The 21,176-nt window shown below is 54.1% G+C and overlaps 1 protein-coding gene across 1 annotated transcript in view; it reads left to right on the top strand.

Moving 5' to 3' along the window:
- The window catches only part of PBX4 (PBX homeobox 4), a 61,104-nt gene extending 47,132 nt beyond the window's left edge, over positions 1-13,972 (top strand). Inside the window, exons 3-8 of the mRNA XM_025367421.1 lie at positions 5,276-5,523; positions 5,810-6,000; positions 6,537-6,672; positions 10,681-10,837; positions 11,885-11,991; positions 13,567-13,972. Coding sequence (XP_025223206.1) covers positions 5,276-5,523; positions 5,810-6,000; positions 6,537-6,672; positions 10,681-10,837; positions 11,885-11,991; positions 13,567-13,659 — 932 coding nt within the window. The 3' untranslated portion in view covers positions 13,660-13,972. The remainder of the gene's footprint in view (positions 1-5,275; positions 5,524-5,809; positions 6,001-6,536; positions 6,673-10,680; positions 10,838-11,884; positions 11,992-13,566) is intronic.
- The last annotated feature ends 7,204 nt before the right edge of the window (positions 13,973-21,176 follow it).

The following is a 21,176-nucleotide window of genomic DNA, read 5'->3' as shown; positions in this document are numbered from 1 at the left end:
AGTCCCAGCTACTCAGGAGGCTGAGGCAGGAGAATGGCGTGAACCCGGAAGGCGGAGCTTGCAGTGAGCTGAGATTGCGCCACTGCACTTCAGCCTGGGTGACAGAGTGAGACTCTGTCTCAAAAAAAAAAAAAAAGAAAGCCTTATCACATCTGATTGCCTCATAATGGCACCCTCAAAAGACTCACAGGTGACATCACAGGGCCCGAGGGTGACAGGTATGCTGTCTGTGCCCAAAGTCATGCACATCTGCACCCTTCTGGTTCCCCACGATTACAAACACTGTGCCTCCTGTAAATACATCTTTGTAGGTGTCAGTACCCCATAGGATAAATTCTAGGTACAGAATGGGAATTTGGAGATTAAAGATTATGGAGTTTTTCAAGGTTAACCAGTATCTCAAAACTCTTCTCCAGAAATGCTGTGCAATGCATACCCCTTGAAGAGTAATTGGAAAGGCACAGGTGTTCTCACTTTAATTTGAGAGCTTTTTTGTTCTTGTTTTTGTTCTTTAACATAGAGTCTCTGTTGCCCAGGTTGGAGTGCCGTGGAGCGATCTTGGCCCACTGCAACCTCAGTCTCCCGAGCAGCTGGGATTACAGGCGTGTATCACCATGCTCAGCTAATTTTTGTATTTTTAGTAGAGATGGGGTTTCACCCTGTTGGCCAGGCTGGTCTTGAACTTTTGACCTCAGGTGATTCGCCCGCCTCAGCCTCTCACTATAATTTGAGAGTTTTAACTGGAGGACAGTAAGTCCTGTGGGTTTTGTTATATTTTTTAAAAATCCTCAGGCCAGCTGTGGTGGCTCACATCTATAATCCCAGCACTTTGGGAGACCAAGGTGGAGGCTCGCTTGAGGCCAGGAGTTTGAGACCAGCCTGGGTAACATAGTGAGACCCCATCTCTACAAAAATAAAAAATTAGCCAGGTGTGGTGGCATGTGTATAGTTCCAACTACTCAGGAAGCTGAGGCAAGGGGATTGCTTGACCCCAGGAGGTCGAGGTTACAGAAGGCTATGATGATGCTACTATATTCCACCCTAGGCAACAAAGACAGACCCCCAAAATAATAAATACAATAAAAATCCTCAACATTTAGTGTGGTGCCTGCACTTTGGGAGGCCAAGGTGCGCAGATCACGAGGTCAGGAGATCGAGACCATCCTGGCCAACGTGGTGAAAACCCATCTCTACTAAATATACTAAAATTAGCTGGGCATGGTGGCGCGTGCCTGTAATCCCAGCTACTTGTGAGGCTGAGGCAGGAGAATCACTTGAACCAGGGAGTCAGAGGTTGCAGTGAGCCAAGATCGTGCCACGGCATCCAGCCTGGCAACAGAGCGAGACTTCGTCTCAAGAAAAAAAAAAAAATTTTTTAGAGACAGGATCTCACCATGTTGCCCAGGCTGGTCTCAAACTCCAGAGGTCAAGCAATCCTACCACCTCAGCCTCCCAAAGTGCTGGGATTATAGACATAAGCCCCCTTGCCTGGCCCCTAAATACATAAATGAATGAATGAAAGAATGCCACATATTCTGCGGCAGCCCTGCATTTCACACCCACATCAACACACACTCTCATTAAGCTGCATGTGCCAACATTGACTGTGCTCCTTTCCCTGTTTCAACTGGGCCTGTAATGGAAGGTGTGGAGGTGGCTTTCCTCGCCCCGGCTGTCAGAGCATGCCGGGGTTCCTGTGTGCAGGGACTGGGTCCTGTGTATCCTCCGCCCACGAATGACGCCTGGCCGGGACCTCCACGGGTGCTCAGGAAGTTGCTGCTGAACAAGATTCAGGGGCATGTGGGACATCTGTGCTTGTCAGAGGCCGTGCAAGGCTCCGCGAGGAAACAGTTCCAAAGGCAGGTCCAGAAGAATGTTAGAGACTGGGTTTCTTTTGAACAAAAGAGCGGCATGATGTGTTTGAAGAGGGTCGGCCTGCAGGTGTGCATGAGGGATGGGAGGGGAGAGACTTTCCTCCGCAGGTCACAAAGGGCAGGAGAGGGTTAGCATAGTAGGGGCCCAGGGAGGGGTAAGTGGAAAGTTGATTGTTGAGGCGGAATCAATAGGATTTGAAAACAAAGGGAAAACCGAGAGGACAGCCATTGTCTGTTGTGAGCCAGGAGAGATTAGGAGGAGAGGGGAGCGTCATTACAAGGTATAGGCAAACACAGGCTAATTCTGGGAGCAGCCTTTACCTGGCTCTCCGAGGGTGTCCACTTACTGTGACTGTCACCCATATCTGTAAGACCCAGATTGTGGGCACAGCACCCCATGAGCATCATTCCAAGTGGGCTGTCCTTGCTCATGGGTGCTGGCGGTGGGAGGAACTAAAACAGACAGCTGGAGCTTTTTTATTTTTTTTTGAGACAGTCTCGCTCTGTCGCCCAGGCTGGAGTGCAGTGACGCAATCTTGGCTCACTGTAAGCTCCGCTCCCGGGTTCACGCCATTCTCCTGCCTCAGCTTCCCAAGTAGCTGGGACTACAGGTGCCCGCCACCACGCCTGGCTAATTTTTTTTTGTATTTTTGGTAGAGATGGGGTTTCACCGTGTTAGCCAAGATGGTGGAGCTTCTTGAAGATGAAGTAAGATTGTTAGAAAACTGGGTCTCCAGGCTGGGTGTGGGGGCTCACGCCTGTAATCCCAGCACTTTGGGAGGCCGAGGTGGGCGGATCACCTGAAGTCAGGAGTTCGAGACCAGCCTGTTCAACATGGTGAAATCCCATCTCTACTAAAAATATAAAAGTTGTAATCAATAAACGATTTAATTCTCTTGAAAGAAAAAACAAAAAAACCCAAAAATTAGCCAGGTGTGGTGGTGCATGCTTGTAATCCCAGCTACTTGGGAGGCTGAGGTAGGAGAATTGCTTGAGCCCAGGAGGTGGAGACTGCAGTGAGCTGAGATCGCACCACTGCCCCCGAGCCTGGGCAACACAGAGCGACTCTGTCTTTTTTTTGTTGAGACGGAGTCTCGCTCTGTCGCCCAGGCTGGAGTGCAGTGGCCAGATCTCGGCTCACTGTAAGCTCCACCTCCCGGGTTTACGCCATTCTCCTGCCTCAGCCTCCCGAGTAGCTGGGACTACAGGCGCCCGCCACCTTGCCTGGCTAGTTTTTTTGTATGTTTTAGTAGAGACGGGGTTTCACCGTGTTAGCCAGGATGGTCTCGATCTCCTGACCTCGTGATCCGCCCGTCTCGGCCTCCCAAAGTGCTGGGATTACAGGCTTGAGCCACCGCGCCCGGCCGACTCTGTCTTTAAAAAAAAAAAAAAAAGGGGGGAGGGGACGGAAATTGGGCCTCCAAACTGGAAGGCTGACTGCCAGCCGATAAAAGGGACACTTTTCCTTTAGCCATTTCAGAAAGAGCCTCGGTGTAGCCCAAAGAGACTGAGTGAGCTGGTGGTGAGGGGCCTTGAGTATGAGGTGGCGGGAACCTGCAGTTCAGCCTGGCACTCGGGGAGAAGGGGGTATTTTCTGAAGCTCTGAGGCCAAGGGCCACAGTGGCCACAGGCTGCAGGGAGCCAGCACCAAGTATAGCCTGAAGTGTCTGCTTAAATAAGTACGTGGAGGCAGAGGAGGGTGTCTATGAAGAGAGAGAGCCAAGCTTGAGTGATATTCACAAAAGCAGTTTGAGGAATATCCACTCCGATACAGTTCAGCCTCCCAAGGGGATGTATCCTGATGCCCTCATTCCTGATAATGATTTTTCATAGACATGGTGATAGAAATTTTAGAAACAGGCCAGGTGCAGTGGCTCACGCTTGTAATCCCAGCACTTTGGGAGGCCAAGGCAGGCGGATCATGAGGTCAGGAGTTCGAGACCAGCCTGGCCAACATAGTGAAACCTTGTCTCTACTAAAAATACAAAAATTAGCCGGGCGTGGTGGCATGCACCTGTAGTCCCAGCTACTCAGGAGGCTGAGGCAGGAGAATTGCTTGAACCTGGGAGGCGGAGGTTGCAGTGAGCGAAGATCACACCATTGCACTCCAGCCTGGGTGACAGAGTGAGATTCCATGTCAAAAAAAAAAAAAAAAAAAAGGCCTGATTCTAAGATAACACTTTTTTTTTTTTCTTTTTTTTGGGAGGGGACCGGGTCTCTCTCTGTCCCCCAGGCCAGAGTGCAGTGGCAAGATCTCAGCTCACTGCATCCTCTGCCTCCCGGGTTCAAGCAATTATCCTGCCTCAGTCTCCTGAGTAGCTGGGATTACAGACGCACATCACCACGTCTGGCTAATTTTTGTATTTTTAGTAGAGACAGGGTTTCACTATGTTGGCCATGCTGGTCTCAAACTCCTGACCTCAAGTGATCTGCCCGCCTCAACTCCCAAAGTGCTAGGATTACAGGCGTGAGCCGCTGTGCCTGGCCTTGAAGCCACCTTTTCACCCAGCCCCACCTGCGCAAGCTGCAGCTCCAGGCTTTTTACTTGGGAGAATGGGGCGCCATTGGCTGTGCTGCCCATGGCAGAATCTGGGAATGACCCTGGACTCTTCTCTGACACCTGTGTCTCAGGGCTCGAATCCTGGGGGTTCTCTGACTGCCCCATAGCTGACCTGCAGACCCCATAGCTGTGTATACCTTGATGGTGGCTGCCCCTTGACTGCTTCCCCTGCAGTCCAGCCCTGCCCCTGTGCAGGTCCCCTCTCTGCAGAGCTGCAATGGCTTTTCCAAATTGTAGGGTCCAGTAATTATCTTGTTTCTCTGCTTAAAATCTTTCAGTGGGTTATTTCATCTTTTCTGGCACTTTCTTCATCAAGCTTTTCCTCTCTAGCTTTATAACAGCACCCCCGCCCAACACACACCCCCCCACCCACCAGCCACAACAGGCCTACAACTGCACAGTCCTGGGCCCAGGCCAGCCACGCTGCCGGTGCCAGCCTGCCACTTACCTTTATCAGTGTGCAGCATCTCGGGCGCCCCCTCTTCCCCAGCACTTCTGGAGACTCGGTTCAGGGGTTCAGGTGTCCCCAGCAACAGGCGCCTGCCTGGCCCTGCTGCGTGCACACAGCTGTGGCCAAGGTTTGCCCTCATGGGCCACGCCAAACTGCGACCTGTCTCTCCCCATTCCTCCCCAGACTGCGCTCTGAGGATGGCACTTGGACCCATGTCTTAGCAGGGTGCTCAGTGTCCATCATCTAATTTGGTGATAAAGTGGAGTATTCCTTTCTCCCGAAGGGTTCTATGCAAAAATCTTCAGACATAACGCCAGTGCTCACATGTTCTCATGGTTTGTTTTCTCTCCAGAAAATGAATTGTGATTTGTCCCCGTCTCTCTTATCTAGTGGTAAGCATCCGTGGCATTCAGGACGAAGATCCCCCTGACGCCCAGCTCCTGAGGCTGGATAACATGCTGCTGGCCGAGGGCGTGTGCAGGCCCGAGAAGAGAGGAAGAGGAGGAGCGGTGGCCGGGGCCAGCACAGCAACACCAGGTGGCTGTCCAAATGACAATAGCATTGAGCACTCTGACTACAGGGCCAAGCTGTCCCAGATCCGACAGATTTACCACTCTGAGCTAGAGAAATATGAACAGGTGATCTTTCTGCATGGAAGAGTTTCTGTCATGTGAATGCGCATTTGTCAAAGCGAAACACGGAACGCTAACCACCTTTCTTTCGTGGTGCAGAACAGGGAGTCCATGCAGTTGGTCACTGCAGAGGTGGCCGATTTTTACTGAAAGCCCTTTCCATTTACTTAACAGTCACCCGCCGGTGTGTGAGCCACAGGGGGTGGCAGGCGGCCGCTCCGCTGTGGAACCTGCTGCCCCGTGCCACCCTGCTGCCTTGTCACAGGCCGGCGTGTCTGTGCTCCCACCCCAGGCATGCCGTGAGTTCACCACACACGTCACCAACCTCCTCCAGGAGCAGAGCAGGATGAGGCCCGTCTCCCCTAAGGAGATTGAGCGCATGGTCGGCGCCATTCACGGCAAGTTCAGCGCCATCCAGATGCAATTGAAGCAGAGCACCTGTGAGGCGGTGATGACCCTGCGCTCGCGGCTGCTTGATGCCAGGTCAGGGCCGCATGCACCCGAGACCTCAAGCGCTGGCTCTGAGGGACTGGAGGGAAGTAGTGCTGGCTTGGGTTGAAGACAGCCCTGGAGGCTGTGTCTGCAGTCATGGTTGGAGGCCTCACACAGCGTCTTGGGAGGAAGGCCCGAAGTATTGCTGTTTTCATTTTTATTTATTTTTATTTTGTTTTGGTTTTATTTATTTATTTATTTGAGACTGAGTCTCATGCTGGTGCCCAGGCTGGAGTGCAGTGGCGCGATCTCGGCTCACTGTAAGCTCTGCCTCTTGGGTTCAAGCGATTCTCCTGCTTCAGCCTCCCGAGTAGCTGGGATTACAGGCACCCGCCACCATGCCCGGCTAATTTTTGTGTTTTTAGTAGAGACGGGGTTTCACTATATTGACCAGACTGGCCTCGAACTCCTAACCTCAAGTGATTGCTGTTTTCAGAACTACTGGAAAATCATACTCAGAACTAGAGGTGGGGGTGGTACTAGAGTCCTAGCATATTAACGCCGACAAAGGCTGGCTGTTTTTGCAGGCGCAAGCGGCGGAATTTCAGCAAGCAGGCGACGGAAGTGCTGAATGAGTATTTTTACTCCCATTTGAACAACCCTTACCCCAGCGAAGAAGCCAAAGAAGAGCTGGCCAGGAAGGGCGGCATCACTGTCTCCCAGGTGACGTTCTCTCCTGCCATGCCTCCCCACGCCTGGGAGGAGTGGATGATTAGGTCCCATGGGGACACCCAGGGAAGTTTGCTAAATGTGTGCAGAGGCCAGGTACGGCTGCTGGAATCCCAGTGCTTTGGGAGGATGAGGTAGGAGGGCTGCTTGAGTCCAGGAGTTCAAGACCAGCCTGGGCAACATAGTGAGACACTGTCTCTACAAAAAATTTAAAAAATTAGCTGGGCTTGGTGATGTGTACCTATGGTCTCAGCAACTTGGGATGCTGAGGTGAGGGGATCACTTGAGCCCAGGAGGGTGAGGCTGCCGTGAGCTATGATGGCGTCACTACATTCTACCCTGGATGACAGAGTAAGACCCTATCTCTGAAAAACAAAAAACGTGTGGAACAGGAGCCAAGTCTCCCTACTGTGAGTCAGCCAGACTGGCTCAGATTCAGGCTCTGCATTACAAATGTGGGACTCTAGCACTCTCCCCCTTCATCTGTGAGGCAGGGGTGCAAGTGCACCCACAGAGAGACCTGGGAACTTCCTGAGGGATGCAGACGGAATGCGAGGTCCCAGAGGTGATGCTGTGGAGTGTGAGCTCCCTGAGGGTTACAGACAGAGTGTGAACTCCCTGAGGGATGCAGATGGAGTGTGAGCTGCCTGGGGGATACAGATGGGGTGTGAGCCCACTAAGGGATACAGATGGGGTGTGAGCTCCCTGAGGGATACAGATGGAGTGTGAGCTCCCTGGGGGTTACAGATGGAGTGTGAGCTCCCTGAGGGATACAGATGGAGTGTGAGCTCCCTGAGGGATATAGATGGAGTGTGAGCTCTCTGAGGGATACAGATGGAGTGTGAGGTCCCTGAGCGATACAGATGGAGTGTGAGCTCCCTGAACGATACAGAGGGAGTGTGAGCTCTCTGAGGGATACAGATGGAGTGTGAGCTCCCTGAGGGATACAGATAGAGTGTGAGCTCTCTGAGGGATACAGATGGAGTGTGAGCTCCCTGAGGGATGCAGAGGGATAAAGACGGAATGTGAGTTCCCTGAGGGATACAGACAGAGTGTGAGCTCTCTGAGGGATACAGATGGAGTGTGAGCTCCCTGAGGTGATTGAGGTGGAGTGTAAACTCCCTGAGGGATACAGGGGGGTGTGAGCTCCCTGAGGGATCCAGATGGAGTGTGAGCTCCCTGAGGTGATTGAGGTGGAGTGTGAGTTCCCTGGGGGATGCTGTGGAGTGTGAGGTCCCTAAGGTGATGTGGTAGGGAGTATGAACCCCCTGAGCTCACAATCCCTGACTCTATAGCCTGGTAGGCAGCCACCAGTGTCCTCTGTGGAACTGGGGATGAAGGAGGGAGACACTAAGACCAAGAGGCTAAGAAACATTTCTGAAGGTTTTAGCATGGGAACAGTAAGTCCAGACAGCCTACAGCAGCAAGCCAGGTCCAGGCCATACCGCCGCGGCAGCATGAGTGTATGGAACAGGGCCTGGGTGCCGCCCTCCCACCCGGACAGGCACAGCCCCACAGCCTCTGGCAGCAGTAATGGCAGGCGCTGACCCACAGCATGGCTTGCTGCATGTCACCACAGCCCTCCCTACTTTGTAGTTGGAGGGGCTGAGTTTCTAGTCCTTCACCATCACGCTCTGCCCCAATTCAGGCTAAGTCCAGTCAAGTCTCTGTGACAGAGAGCAATTGGAACCCCTTGGGGTCACGCAGGCAGCAAAACATCCTGAGGTCATAGTCACATCTCACTCTGCTCATCGGGATCTGCTGTGGTGTCAGAAAAAAGGCCAGAGCTGGAACAAGGGGCCGCACCTCTGGGTCTTCAAGGCCCTTGGAGAAGCGTGAGACATTTGGCCCCCAAGGAACAATTGTCTGGAGGACAACCAGGGCCGCTTCAACCAGGATGGAGCCTCTGGGGCCTCCCATATGGATCCAGAGAAGGCTGCTCACACCCCAGGGGTAGGCAGACACTATTTTTAGAACAGAGAGCACACAGACAGGGATCCTTCTTTTTACAGTTAACATTGCAAGGATAATGTAAGTACACCAAAGAAAAAAATGTTGGCCAGGCATGGTGGCTCATGCCTGAAATCCCAGCACTTTGGAGGCCAAGGCAGACGAATCACCTGAGGTCAGGAGTTCGAGACCAGCCTGGCCAACATGGTGAAACCCCGTGCCTACTGGAAATACAAAAATTAGCCAGGCTTGCTGGCACATGCCTGTAATCCCAGCTACTGAGGAGGCTGAGGCAGGAGAATCACTTGAACCTGGGAGGCGGAGGTTGCAGTGAGTTAAGACCATGCCACTGCACTCCACACTCCAGCCTGGGTAACAGAGTAAGACCCTGTCTCCAAAAAAAAAAAAAAAAAAAAAAGTACAAAAATTAGCCAGGCTTGGTAGCACATGCCTGTAGTCCCAGCTACTGGGGAGGCTGAGGCAAAACTTGAACCTGGGAGGCAGAGGTTGCAGTGAGCTAGGATCGCGCCGCTGCACTCCAGCCTGAGCGAAAGAGCGAGACTCCGTCTCAAAAAAAAAAAAAAAGTTTGAAGTAGCAAAGGTCATCCACAATCCTTCTCTGTCCCTTGGCTGTTTCATTTCTGTTTGTTATTACACTATGTGTTTATTTTACTTGCTTTGGGATACTGAAATGTGGCCCTGGGTGGGCATCTGAGGATGTCTCCATGCCTGTAGAAAGGCGCTAGCCTTGGGGTGCTCACCCATGTGAATCTGCCCAGGGGACATTTTTGTTGTCACAACTGGAGGAGGGAAGTGCTCCTGGCACCCAGTGGGTGGAGGCCAGGGATGCCGCTCAGCACGCTGCAGTGTCCAGGACGGCCCCCACAGAGCAGATAGACCCCAAACATCAGCAGTGCCTCCAAAGGTGACAAGCCCCTCCCTGGGGGACTCCAGTGCCAGTTTGCAGTCAGAGTTGGGCTGATTCCACCTTGGTGGTGGACCAGCTCCTTTTTCTCCTGCCTCTGCTTTCATACAACAGGGACAATAACAGCTGCCTCCCAGGTCCTCATGAGAATGAGGCAGAATGATATATGAGGCTGGGCCTGGAATCCCAGCATTTTGGGAGGCCAGGGCGGGAGGAGCTCTAGAGCCCAGGAGTTTGAGACCAGCCTGGGCAACAGAGCGAGACCCTATCTCTAAAAAATAATTCTTTTTTTTTTTTTTTTTTGAGACAGTCTCGCTCTGTTGCCCAGGTTAGATTGCAGTGGTGCGATCTTGGCTCACTGCAACCTCTGCCTCCCAGGTTCAAGGGATTCTCCTGCCTCAGCCTCCTGAGTAGCTGGGATTACAGGTGTGCACGACCATGTCCAGCTAATATTTGTATTATTAGTAGAGACGGAGTTTCTCCATGTTGTCCAGGCTGGTCTCAAACTCCTGACCTCAGATGATCCCCCCACCTCAGCCTCCCAAAGTGCTGGGATTATAGGCGTGAGCCACCACACCTGGCCAAGAAACAATTTTTTAATTAAAATTAAGAAAAATATATGAATATATGAGGAGTGCTTAGCCTAGCACCTGGTACATTCCAACTACCCCTTCAGAGTTCACCTTGTTTTCATTTGATAAGTTTGGGATTTGATCACAGTTACTGGATCCCCAGGTCTCCCTGGCTCTCACTTTTCCTGAAGCGAACACGGAAAGTAACCTGCTGCCTTGCTGCAATGGCAGCCAGAGGCGCTGTCCCTTCCCGCCCATCTCAGTCTCGTTTTCCTTCCAGCCCCATCCCAGGTCCAAGTTCCAGCAACACCAGGTTTTAGGCAGCAGAGTTCTAAGACATGCCGGCTCCAGGGTGTCCTCAACCCACGTGGACATCTCCCTGGGTCCGTGGTCCAGCGGGCGCCACCTTCTCAGTCCCGGTCTTTTCACAGCCCCAGGGTGCAGTGTTGTCTTGTAAGGCAGTGGGAGCAATGGGCACCGCAGGGAACCCACAGACTGCGTCGTGTCTCAGAAGTTGCCAGGTCAGCTCCTCCAGTGACTCCTGTGTGTCCACAGGTCTCCAACTGGTTTGGCAACAAAAGAATCCGGTATAAAAAGAACATGGGGAAGTTTCAAGAAGAAGCTACCATTTACATGGGTAAAACAGCTGCGGATACCACCGAAGTTGGGGTCCCAGGGAACCATGCCAGCTGCCTGTCAACACCCAGCTCCGGTGAGTGAGGCTGGCCCAGGGACAGTCATCTGTACCCACGTGGACGGCCACTGAGCTGCATCTGGGGAGGCCGCAGTGGGACCATATCGCCCTTCCCCCAGTGGTCAACTCTGTGTAACTCTGCTCTGTTTCAACTGTGAGAGTTCTGTTCCTCTTGGCCATGATCCCAACTAACAGATACCTGTGCTTTGGGGACAGAATGGTGATACTGATAAGAAAAGACATGAAAGGGCTGGGCACAGTGGCTCACGCCTGTAATCCCAGCACTTTGGGAGGCCGAGGTGAGTGGATCACCTGAGGTCAGGAGTTTAAGACCAGCCTGGCCAACATGGTGAAACCCTGTCTCTACTGAAAATACAAAAAAAAATTAGCCGGGCATGGGCTGGGTGCAGTGGTTCACGCCTGTAATCCCAGCACTTTGGGAGGCCGAGGCGGGCAGATCACGAGGTCAGGAGATCGAGATCATCCTGGCTAACATGGTGAAACCCCGTCTCCAATAAAAATACAAAAAATTATCTGGGCATGGTGGTGGCGGGCACCTATAGTCCCAGCTACTTGGGAGGCTGAAGCAGGAGAATGACGTGAACCTGGGACGCAGAGCTTGCAGTGAGCCAAGATTGTGCCACTGCACTCAAGCCTGGGTGACAGAGCAAGACAACGTCTCAAAAAAAAAAAAAAAAAAAATTAGCAGGACATGGTGGCGAGTGCCTGTGGTCCCAACTGCTCGGGAGGCTGAGGCAGGAGAATCACTTGAACCCAGGAGGCAGAGGTTGCAGTGGGCCAAGATCATGCCACTGCACTCCAGTCTGGGTGATAGAGCAAGACTGTCTCAAAAAAAAAAAAAAAAAAACAAGACATGAAAGGACATTAGTAGTGTGGTGGGGAGGACCCTGCTGGCCTCCCTGGGATGGGGGGCTGAGGAGCAGAGGCCAGATGCTGAGGAGGAGCAGGAGCCACATTCGAGGCCTCCTGTCGGCTGAGGGGCTGGGTGGGTCCCACCCCAGGAGGTGCCACGACTGTGCCCACCCCAGCTCCCACCTCTTCCAGGCTCCTCTGGACCCTTCCCGCTGCCCAGTGCTGGGGAGGCCTTCCTCACCCTGCGGACGCTGACCTCTCTCCAGCCTCCTCCTGGGGGAGGCTGCCTGCAGTCCCAGGTGAGTCTCAGGCACCGTCCCACAGCACCCAGATGGGTGGCAGGTCCTCAGAAAGGCCATCTTGTCAGTCAGCCCTCAGCCTTGGGGCAGCTCCCCCAAAGGTCCCAGCAGTCACACAGGCCATGCTGTGTGGCCACCACCAGGGCACAGCTCTGCAGGGCCCCACTCTGTAATGACTGCGCCCTCCCCCCGACCTCCACCTGTCACCACTGCAGCCGCTGGGAACAGTCAGTGGGAATGAGCCCCAAGATGAGGGCTGTGGCTGTGGAGGGGAAGGGCGCCTCCTAAAGGAGTGTGGAAGGACATGGTGTCCTTCCCTCGAGAGGGAGGGGCAGGCAGCAAGCAGAGGAGAGACAGGACCTTCCCTTGGGCTCAGACCTGGCGCCCTTAGTGCCACAGCTTGGCCGGGAACGCAGGTCTTGTGCCAGCACCTCCTCTCCTGCTGCTCTGATGGGGAACTGAGGGCGCCCTGCTTGACCACAGTGAGGATTTGTTTTGGCGACCGTGAAGAAAAGGAGCCAGGGGTCTGAGGCAGCTGACACACCCACCCCACTCAGGCCCCATGGCCTCCCACTCCCCCTTGGTGGCCACAGGGGCCTGACCCCAGCGGCAGGGGAGGCCATAAGTGGGGACCGTCTCGAAGACACTGCGGAGGCCCGGGTGTGACATGCCCAGCACAGGCGCAAGGCTGTGCAGCGTGTGCCAGGGCCCTGCAGAGCCGGGTGCCCCTCCCAACTCACCACTCTCTCCCAGGGGCTCAGAGAATGGATGCCCCTTGTGCCATCTGTGGGGTCCCGCCTGGTCCTGGGAAGCTCATGTCCCACACTGCCCTACTGTGGCAGCTGCCCCCCATCACCATGCAGCCCCCAGCCAGGGACACACGCGAGGGGCCTCACCTTGCCCTTTGCACCCCTGGGACCTGACTACACGCCAGCAGAGTGTAGAGTGTCCACCCCAGTGCAGAGTGCCCCCCGGGTGGTGCTCCCACACTCACGGGCAGAGCAGTCCCAGCCACTTCCTTAGCCTGTACGGTGCCCACTGTAGTGGGGGTGGGTCCTGTGGACAAACGTCTTAGCACCCTTGGACCTGACGCCATCTCTGCACTGCAGACAGAGCCCCCGCCCCTCATGACAAGTGGATGCCTCCCGTCCTCCTTGCTGCCCAGTCAGACCAGTGTTGGGCCAGGTTTCAGAGCCCCTTTTTCCCACCGAGTCTCACCATGACACTCCAGGTGTCGCCGTGGGCTCCAGCCTGACCTTGTCTCCCTGCCCCTCGCCGGGCAGGAGCCCTTGCTATACCTGATGCCAGTCAGTCCTTTGCCCAAGCCCCAGGGAAGCCACTAGAGGCCAGTTTTCCTGCCAGGGAAGCTCGTCCATGTCCCATATCAGGTGGCAAGGCCAGCTGTGACCCAGGGCTGACCCCTCCATCCCTTCCCTCCTCCACTGGGTTGGAGGTCATCTGTGGATCTTTTCCAAGCTTCCCCAGGGATCCCTGGAGGCTCCACCTGCGGCACGAGAGCTGGGTAGTCACCAGCCTCACGGCCACCCCTCTGATGCTCGATCTCTGTCGTTTCAGACCCAGGGTAGCTGGCGGGGTGCCACCCCCCGACCTGCAACTGCGTCACCTGCTGGAGACCCTGGCAGCATCAACTCCAGTGTGTCTAATTAAGTTTTGGGGATAAGCAGGAAAGAGCACCGCGTGAGCTGCCATGTGTAGCCAGCCCCTGCGTTGTTATTGAACGTGCCGCCAATGACCTCAGAAAACCCAGATGGGTGGTGGTGCCCATGAGCCCCTCCTCCTCAGCCGGGCCCATGGCGCTGGCTCATGTGTCTGCTGGGACTCGAGATGGCCTGAAACGCTACTCATTCTCCCACCTCAGTTTGTTTTTTTGATAGTAATTTTATGGTAACGCTATGAATTGTCTGTTCTAGGACTTGGCACAGATTTTCCCATTAAAATTTTTGACTTATTTTAATTCCGATGTCTGTTCACCAGATTTGTTTTGGGTGGTAGTTGACACCGGTCACAGCTGCAGTGTCATGTGTGCTGTGATTCTGTCACTCATCTGCGCCGCTCAGGCACCAACTCCCAACACTATCTTCTGTGGAATCGTATCATTCTGTTCTGATTTTAAAATGTCCTGACTGGGCGCAGTGGCTCATGCCTGTAATCCCAGCACTTTGAGAGGTCGAGGTAGGAGGAATGCTTGGGCACAGGAGTTTGAGACCGGTCTGGGCAACGTAGTGAGACCTCGTCTCTACAAAAAAAAATTCTGCTTTCAGAATTTTTTTTTTTTTTTTTTTTTTTAGACAGATTCTCGCTGTCGCCCATGCTAGAGTGCAGTGGTGTCATCTTGGCTCACCACAACCTCTGCCTCCCAGGTTCAAGCAATTCTCCCGCCTCAGCCTCCCAAGTAGCTGGGATTACAGGTGCCTGCCACTATGCCCAGCTAATTTTTTGTGTTTTTGGTAGAGACAGGGTTTCACAATGTTAGCCAGGCTGGTCTCGAACTCCTGAGCTCAAGTGATCCGCCTGCCCCAGCCTCCCAAAGTGCTGGGATTATAGGCGTGAGCCACCGCGCCCGACCCCCGCCCCCAAATTTTTTTAATTAGCATGGTGGCACATGCCTGTAGTCCCTGCTACTCAAGAGGCTGAGGCAGGAGAATCACTTGAGCTCGGAATGTTGAGGCTGCAGTGAGCTGAGATCATGCCACTGCACTCCAGCCTGGGTAACAGAATGAGACCCTGTCTCAATTATACATATTTATTTATATGTTCAGAACTCAGAATTTTACAGGGAATTAGTTTTGCACTTTTTTCGGGTTTTGTTCTATTTGCTGTTTTGCTGGGGTTTTTTGTTTTGTTTTGTTTTGTTTTGTTTTTTTGAGACAGAGTTTTGCTCTGTCGCCCAGGCTGGAGTGCAGTGGCACAATCTCGGCTCACTGCAAGCTCCGCCTTCCGGGTTCACGCCATTCTCCTGCCTCAGCCTCTGGAATAGCTGGGACTACAGGCGCCCACCACCATGCCCGGCTAATTTTTTCTATTTTTTAGTAGAGATGGAGTTTCACCATGTTAGCCAGGATGGTCTCGATCTCCTGACCTCGTGATCCGCCCGCCTCAGCCTTCTAAAGTGCTGGGATTACAGGCGTGAGCCACCACGCCCGGCCAAAAAAATTTTTTAAAGGGTAAGCTTTATATTATGTATATTTTACCACAATTTAAAAGAAAAAAGATTAAAAAACAAAAAAGATAAAAGATAAAAAGACCTTCTCTTGGAAACTGGCCCTGAACCCACCCCCCACAACTTTTGCGTGTGTTTCTGATAACTTCTGTCCGAACGTAGTTCACAAGAGCAGGGACACGCTTTCTGTCTGTGAGTCTTGGGCTGCAGGGGGCCATGAGGCAGGCAGACTGGATGTGACAACAGGAACTTAGGGTGGGGACGGGAGTTGCTTTCATCTCCCGTTTGCAAATGGTAGAAAGCCCAGCCACACCACTGTGGGGAGGGAATCCCATGTCAGGGCTAACTTGGTTATGAGCAGGGTGTGGGCAGAGGCACCCCGACTCCAGACCTCCAGTCCCTGGGTGCTCTTTCCCACCCAGTCATGCCTTGGGCCCCACAACACCCCAGGCTGCATAGAACCCAGGGCCCTGGTTCTTGGCGCCACCCAGCACCCAAACAGGAATTGGGGGATGCCAAGCTCCAAGCCGTGCACAGCAGTGGGCCAACAGGACATCAGGCACAGCGTGCAGGAAAAGCGCTCGGGAAGTTTATCATCTTTAATGACATTTCAACTGAAAACAGAAACCAGCTGGGCGCAGAGAGTCTCGCTCTGTCACCCAGGCTGGAATGCAATTTTTTTTAAGACAGAGTCTCGCTCTGTCACCCAGGCTGGAGTGCAGTGGCACGATCTCGGCTCACTGCAGCCTCCATTTCCTGGGTTCAAGCGATTCTTGTGCCTCAGCCTCCCAAGTAGGTGGGATTACAGGCATGCACCACACCTGGCTAATTTTTGTACTTTTAGTAGAGATGAGGTTTTGCCATGTTGGCCAGGCTGGTCTTGAACTTCTGACCTCAAGTGATCCGCCCGCCTCGGCCTCTCAAAGTGCTGGGATTACAGGCATGAGACACTGCACCCGGCTTTTTTTTTTTTTTTTTTTTTTTTTTGAGATGAGGTCTCGCTCTGTCACCCAGGCTGGAGTGCATTGGTGTAATCATGGCTTACTGCAGCCTTGACCTCCTTGGCTCAAGCAATCCTTACACCTCAGCCTCCTGAGTAGCTGGAACTATAAGCATATAGTTTGGCTAATTTTTGTGTTTCTTTTTATTTTATTTTAATTAATTTATTTATTTTGAGACAGAGTCTTGCTCTGTTGCCCAGGCTGAAGTACAGTGCTACGATCTCAGCTCACTGCAACCTCTGCCTCCCAGGTTCAAGTGATTCTCCTGCCTCAGCCTCCTGAGCAGCTGGGATTACAGGCATGTACCACCATGCCTGGCTAATTTTTGTATTTTTAGTACAGACAGGGTTTCACCATGTTGGCTAGGCTGATCTCAAACTCCTGACCTCAGGTGATCTGCCCGCCTCAGCCTCCCAGAGTACTGGGATTACAGGCATGAGCCACCGCACCCAGCCTATTTATTTTTATTATTATTTTTTGAGACGGAGGCTTGCTCTGTCACCCAGTCTGGAGTGCAGTGGCGTGAATCTCAGATCACTGCAACCTCCACCACCCAGGTTCAAGCAATTATCCTGCCTCAGCCTCCTGAGTAGCTGGGAATACAGGCACCCACTACCAGGGCCAGCTAATTTTTTTTTTTTTTTTTTTTTTGAGACGGAGTCTCGCTCTGTCGCCCAGGCTGGAGTGCAGTGGCCGGATCTCAGCTCACTGCAAGCTCTGCCTCCCGGGTTCACGCCATTCTCCTGCCTCAGCCTCCAGAGTAGCTGGGACTACAGGCGCCCGCCACCTCGCCCGGCTAGTTTTTTGTATTTTTTAGTAGAGACGGGGTTTCACCGGGTTAGCCAGGATGGTCTCGATCTCCTGACCTTGTGATCCGCCCGTCTCGGCCTCCCAAAGTGCTGGGATTACAGGCTTGAGCCACCGCGCCCGGCCGCTAATTTTTATATTTTTAGTAGAGATGGAGTTTTGCCATGTTGGCCAGGCTGGTCTTGAACTCCTGACCTCAAGTGATCCGCCTGCCTCAGCCTCCCAAAGTGCTAGGATTACAGGACTGAGTCGCCATGCCGGCCTACTTATTTATTTAGACATAGGGTCTTGCTCTGTCACCCAGGCAGGAGTACAGTGACATACCTCACTGCAGCCTTGAACTCCTGAGCTTAAGCGATCCTCTCACCTCAGCCTCCTGAGTATCTGGGACTACAGACACGCACCGCAACCTCCCCCTCCTGGGTTCAAGCGATTCTCCTACCTCAGCCTCCCAAGTAGCTGGGATTACAGGCGCCTGCCCTCATGCCCAGCTAATTTTTGTATTTTTGTAGAGATGGGGTTTTGCCATGTTGGCCAGGCTGGTCTTGAACTCCTGACCTCAGGTGATGTACCTGCCTCAGCCTCCCAAAGTGCTAGGATTACAGGTGTGAGCCACCACGCCTAACCTGGGACCTGCATGTTAAATGGGGCCACTGGCAGCATTGTAGGGACTCCCGGTGGCCCGTGGGCATGTGGATTCAAGCAAGAATCCCCAGCAGATCCCAAAACCAGTGGGGGACCATTTGAGGAGGGAGTCAGTGATGTCCTCACCTTCCTCAACTAAGTGCTAGGGAAACCGAGGCACAGAGAGGGAACCCTGGTGATGTGTGCAGTCCCCTGCCCCCGCATTGTAGATTCCCCAGCCTCCCACCTTGCCCACCTACCTGGGACCCTGACGGGCCCATAGTGGCTCCTCCAGCTTCCACCGGACACCCTCAACCTGGTCCAGCCCAACCTGCCAGAGCCCCAGACAAGGCAGAAGTCCTGGGTTGGAGTCCTGCCTCTGCACCCTGCGTGCTGCCCTGTCTCCCTGAGCCCATTTGCCCCTCTGTAAAATGGGCACAGCGGGAGTTCCTGCCCAAAGGGCTTGGTGGCAATCCCATGAGCACAGAAAGGTGCTGACGGCTGTGTCCATGCAGGGGTACTCTCGAAAGGTCTGGGATTCTGTTGTTCCTTCTTGTCTGTGGGGACACCCAGGCTGGGAGAAGGGGGCCGCTCATCTGCCAGGCTGGGAGAGCTGGAGGGTAGACGGGAGGGTGGACCGGCCCCATCTCCCCGCCCCTTCTCTACTGGGCCGCCAGGGGGCGATCTTACAACGGAACAGGATCCGGGCATCTCCCTCTTCGCTGACCCCTCACTGTCCCTGAATAAGCCCATTCCCACCGCAGGGAGGGCCTCTGCACTGGCATTCCCTCCTCCTGGCTAACTGCTGTACCCCTCCCTAAGACCCCTCAGAGCCCCCGAACCCCTCCCAGCCCTCCCTAGCTTTCTTTTTCCTGAGCTGCCCCTCCTCACCGCCAGCCGGCGTCCTGCGACCTCAGCCAAGGGGCTAGGGGCGTCCGCAGGGGCGGGCGCTTGTCTTCCTCCTGGCGCTGGTTCCCTCTCCTGGGATAGAGGTGGGCAACTCAGGCAGCCGCGGGCGTAGCTCCAGTCACTCTCGGTCCGTCGCGCCGACCCTCGGCCCGGAATCGCCCCCTGCCCCAAGTAACGGGGTAAGGGCCTGGGCCGTGTGACCCTAGGGACGGTGCTGCCCCTCCCTGGGCCGCAACCTTGCGCCTGCCTGGCCCATGGGGGTTTTTGGACAGAAGCGGATCCCGAAGACGGTTGAGGAATGAGGAGAGGCATGGTGTGTGGGGAGGAGGTCTCTGGCATCAGTCACCCCACTTGGGTCACAGGTCGAAGTAACCTGCAGCGTTCGGTTTACTTTCCGATCTCTCCTGGGAGAGGGGAAGAATCAGACGACTGGGCGGGCAAGTGGCCTCGGTCCACCAGGACTCCGCCCCTCACCTGTCCCCGCCTTCTCTGGGACCTCTGCCTTTGATTCTAGATCCTTTGATTCTAGATCCTGACTCTGGCCCTACCCTGCATATGGCTACATCCCACTGGCGCTCTGGCCCCAACGTATCCTGGCCCTGCCCCCTCATCCCCCCACCCCCGGCCGCGGCCCCTCCCCTGCCCCGCTCCTCCACTCTAGCCCCCTGCTCTGGCTCTGAGCCTTCTCCACCTCAAGGGAAGCCATCAGGGTTACCTGGGACAGAGGGCGGGTCAGAAACTGGGGTTCTGGTCCTGGGGGGAGGATTGGCTGCTATCCCCAATCCCTAGACCGCCTCCCCAGGCCCTGGGCCAGTGGGGCTTAGTTCCAAAACCCTTTCAGGTTCCCCTCCAACCTCAAAGAATGGGCACAACCACACACACTCCCAGGGCCGCCAAGAAGCGTAGGACCTTGAAAATAGGAGTTCAGGGCTGGGCGTGGTGGCTCACCCCTGTAGCCCCAGCACTTTGGGAGACCCAGGCAGGTGGATCACTTGAGGTCAGGAGTTCGAGACCAGCTTGGGCAACACGGTGAAACCCCACCTCTACTAAAAATACGAAAATTAGCCAGGCATGGTGTCAGGCACCTGTAATCCCAGCTAATTGGGAGGCTGAGGCAGGAGAATTGCTTGAACCCGGGAGATGGAGGTTGCAGTGAGCCAAGATTGTGCCATTGCTCTACAGTCTAGGTGACAGAGCAAGACTGTGTCTCAAAAAAAAAAAAAAAGAAAGAAAGAAAGAAAAGAAAGAAGAAAGAAAAGAGAAAAAAAGGAAAAAGAAAATAGGAGTTCCGAGGCCCCTCACATGGGCATTCAAAGACTTTCCATACCCGAACCCTAGTAGACATTTCCAGATCCCCTGGACCATGCATTGGGAAGATTTAGAGGGCCCCAAACCCAGGTCATGGAGGTATGCTCAGGCCAAGTGAGGTGTGCAGTGGCCGCTTCAAGGCCCCCATATGCAGTTTCAATGTCCCCCACATACAGTTTCAAGGTCTCCCTCATATAGTTTCAAGATGAAAGTTTTGGCAGGGTGCAGTGTCTCACACCTGTAATCCCAGCACTTTGGGAGGCCGAGGCGGGCAGATCAATTGAGGTCAGGAGTTCAAGACCAGCCTGGCCATCATGGTGAAGCCCTGTCCCTACTAAAAATATAAAAAATAGCTGGACATAGTGGTGCCTGCCTGTAATCCCAGCTACTCAAGAGGCTGAGGCAGAAGAATCACTTGAACCCGGGAGGTGGAGGTTGCAGTGAGCTGAGATTGCACCAGAGCCAGAGTCTGTCTCAAAAAAAAAAAAAAAAAAAAAAAAGATGGAAGTTTCTGGGGTCCCTTCATCAGTGCTTGGCAAAGCCCTATACCCACTCCCTCGTGAACGTTTCTGTTCCCCTAGGACTCCAGGGGGGGCGTTTCAAGACTCAACAGACTAGGCCCTTTGATAAAGTTTGGAGGCGCCCACACTCTGGGGAGGAAATTGAGGCCCTGATTCGGATGCCTTGTCCTGGGTGGGGCGGGTAGTGATTGCTGAGGGAGGGGAGTTGAGGCTGCCTGGGACACCCCAGCTCAAGTCCCTGCCCCTCTCCTGTGTGTTACTGAGGGTGACGATTGCAGTTACAGAGCACCTAATCCATGCCAGCCTTGCAGTCGCCAATCCCTGAAGAGGCCATTGTTGGTTTATTCCCCAGCTGGGAAACAGGCTGTGAGGTTGAGTGAGGACAGGGCTTAGGTCTGACGCAAGAGACTAGGTTTTGCAGTCAGGAGTCTCTGTAATGACACAGGAGGGCCTCATCTAGCATCCCTGTGCCCTCCGAGGAGCCATGGAGGGTGTGTGAGCAGGGAAGTAACCAAAGCCAGCCTTAAGCTAGGGACACTGCAGCAGGCCCCACCATGGCCCAGGCTGCAGCTCTCCCTGTGGCCACCAGGTGTCGTCCCCGCCTGACAAACGAGGTTTCCCAGGCCCTTGTCCTGAAGCCAGTGGGGAACTGGCTCCTACTTCCAGAATCTGCCACCACATCTTCAGGACGTGAAAGAAACCCCCTGAGCTTCTGTTCCCCACCCCCTGCAAAGTGGGGCATTAACGGGATTAGCCTCACCGGGAGAGGTCAGTGAAGAGATGCAAGTGAGGTGCTCTGCACCCAGCAGGCGCTCAGTGGATGTGTGGGCCACC

Source organism: Theropithecus gelada, chromosome 19, assembly GCF_003255815.1.
Source record: "Theropithecus gelada isolate Dixy chromosome 19, Tgel_1.0, whole genome shotgun sequence".
Taxonomy (NCBI): Eukaryota; Metazoa; Chordata; class Mammalia; order Primates; family Cercopithecidae; genus Theropithecus; species Theropithecus gelada.
The sequence above is the reverse complement of the archived record's forward strand: the minus strand, read 5'-3'. Positions and strand labels throughout refer to the sequence as shown.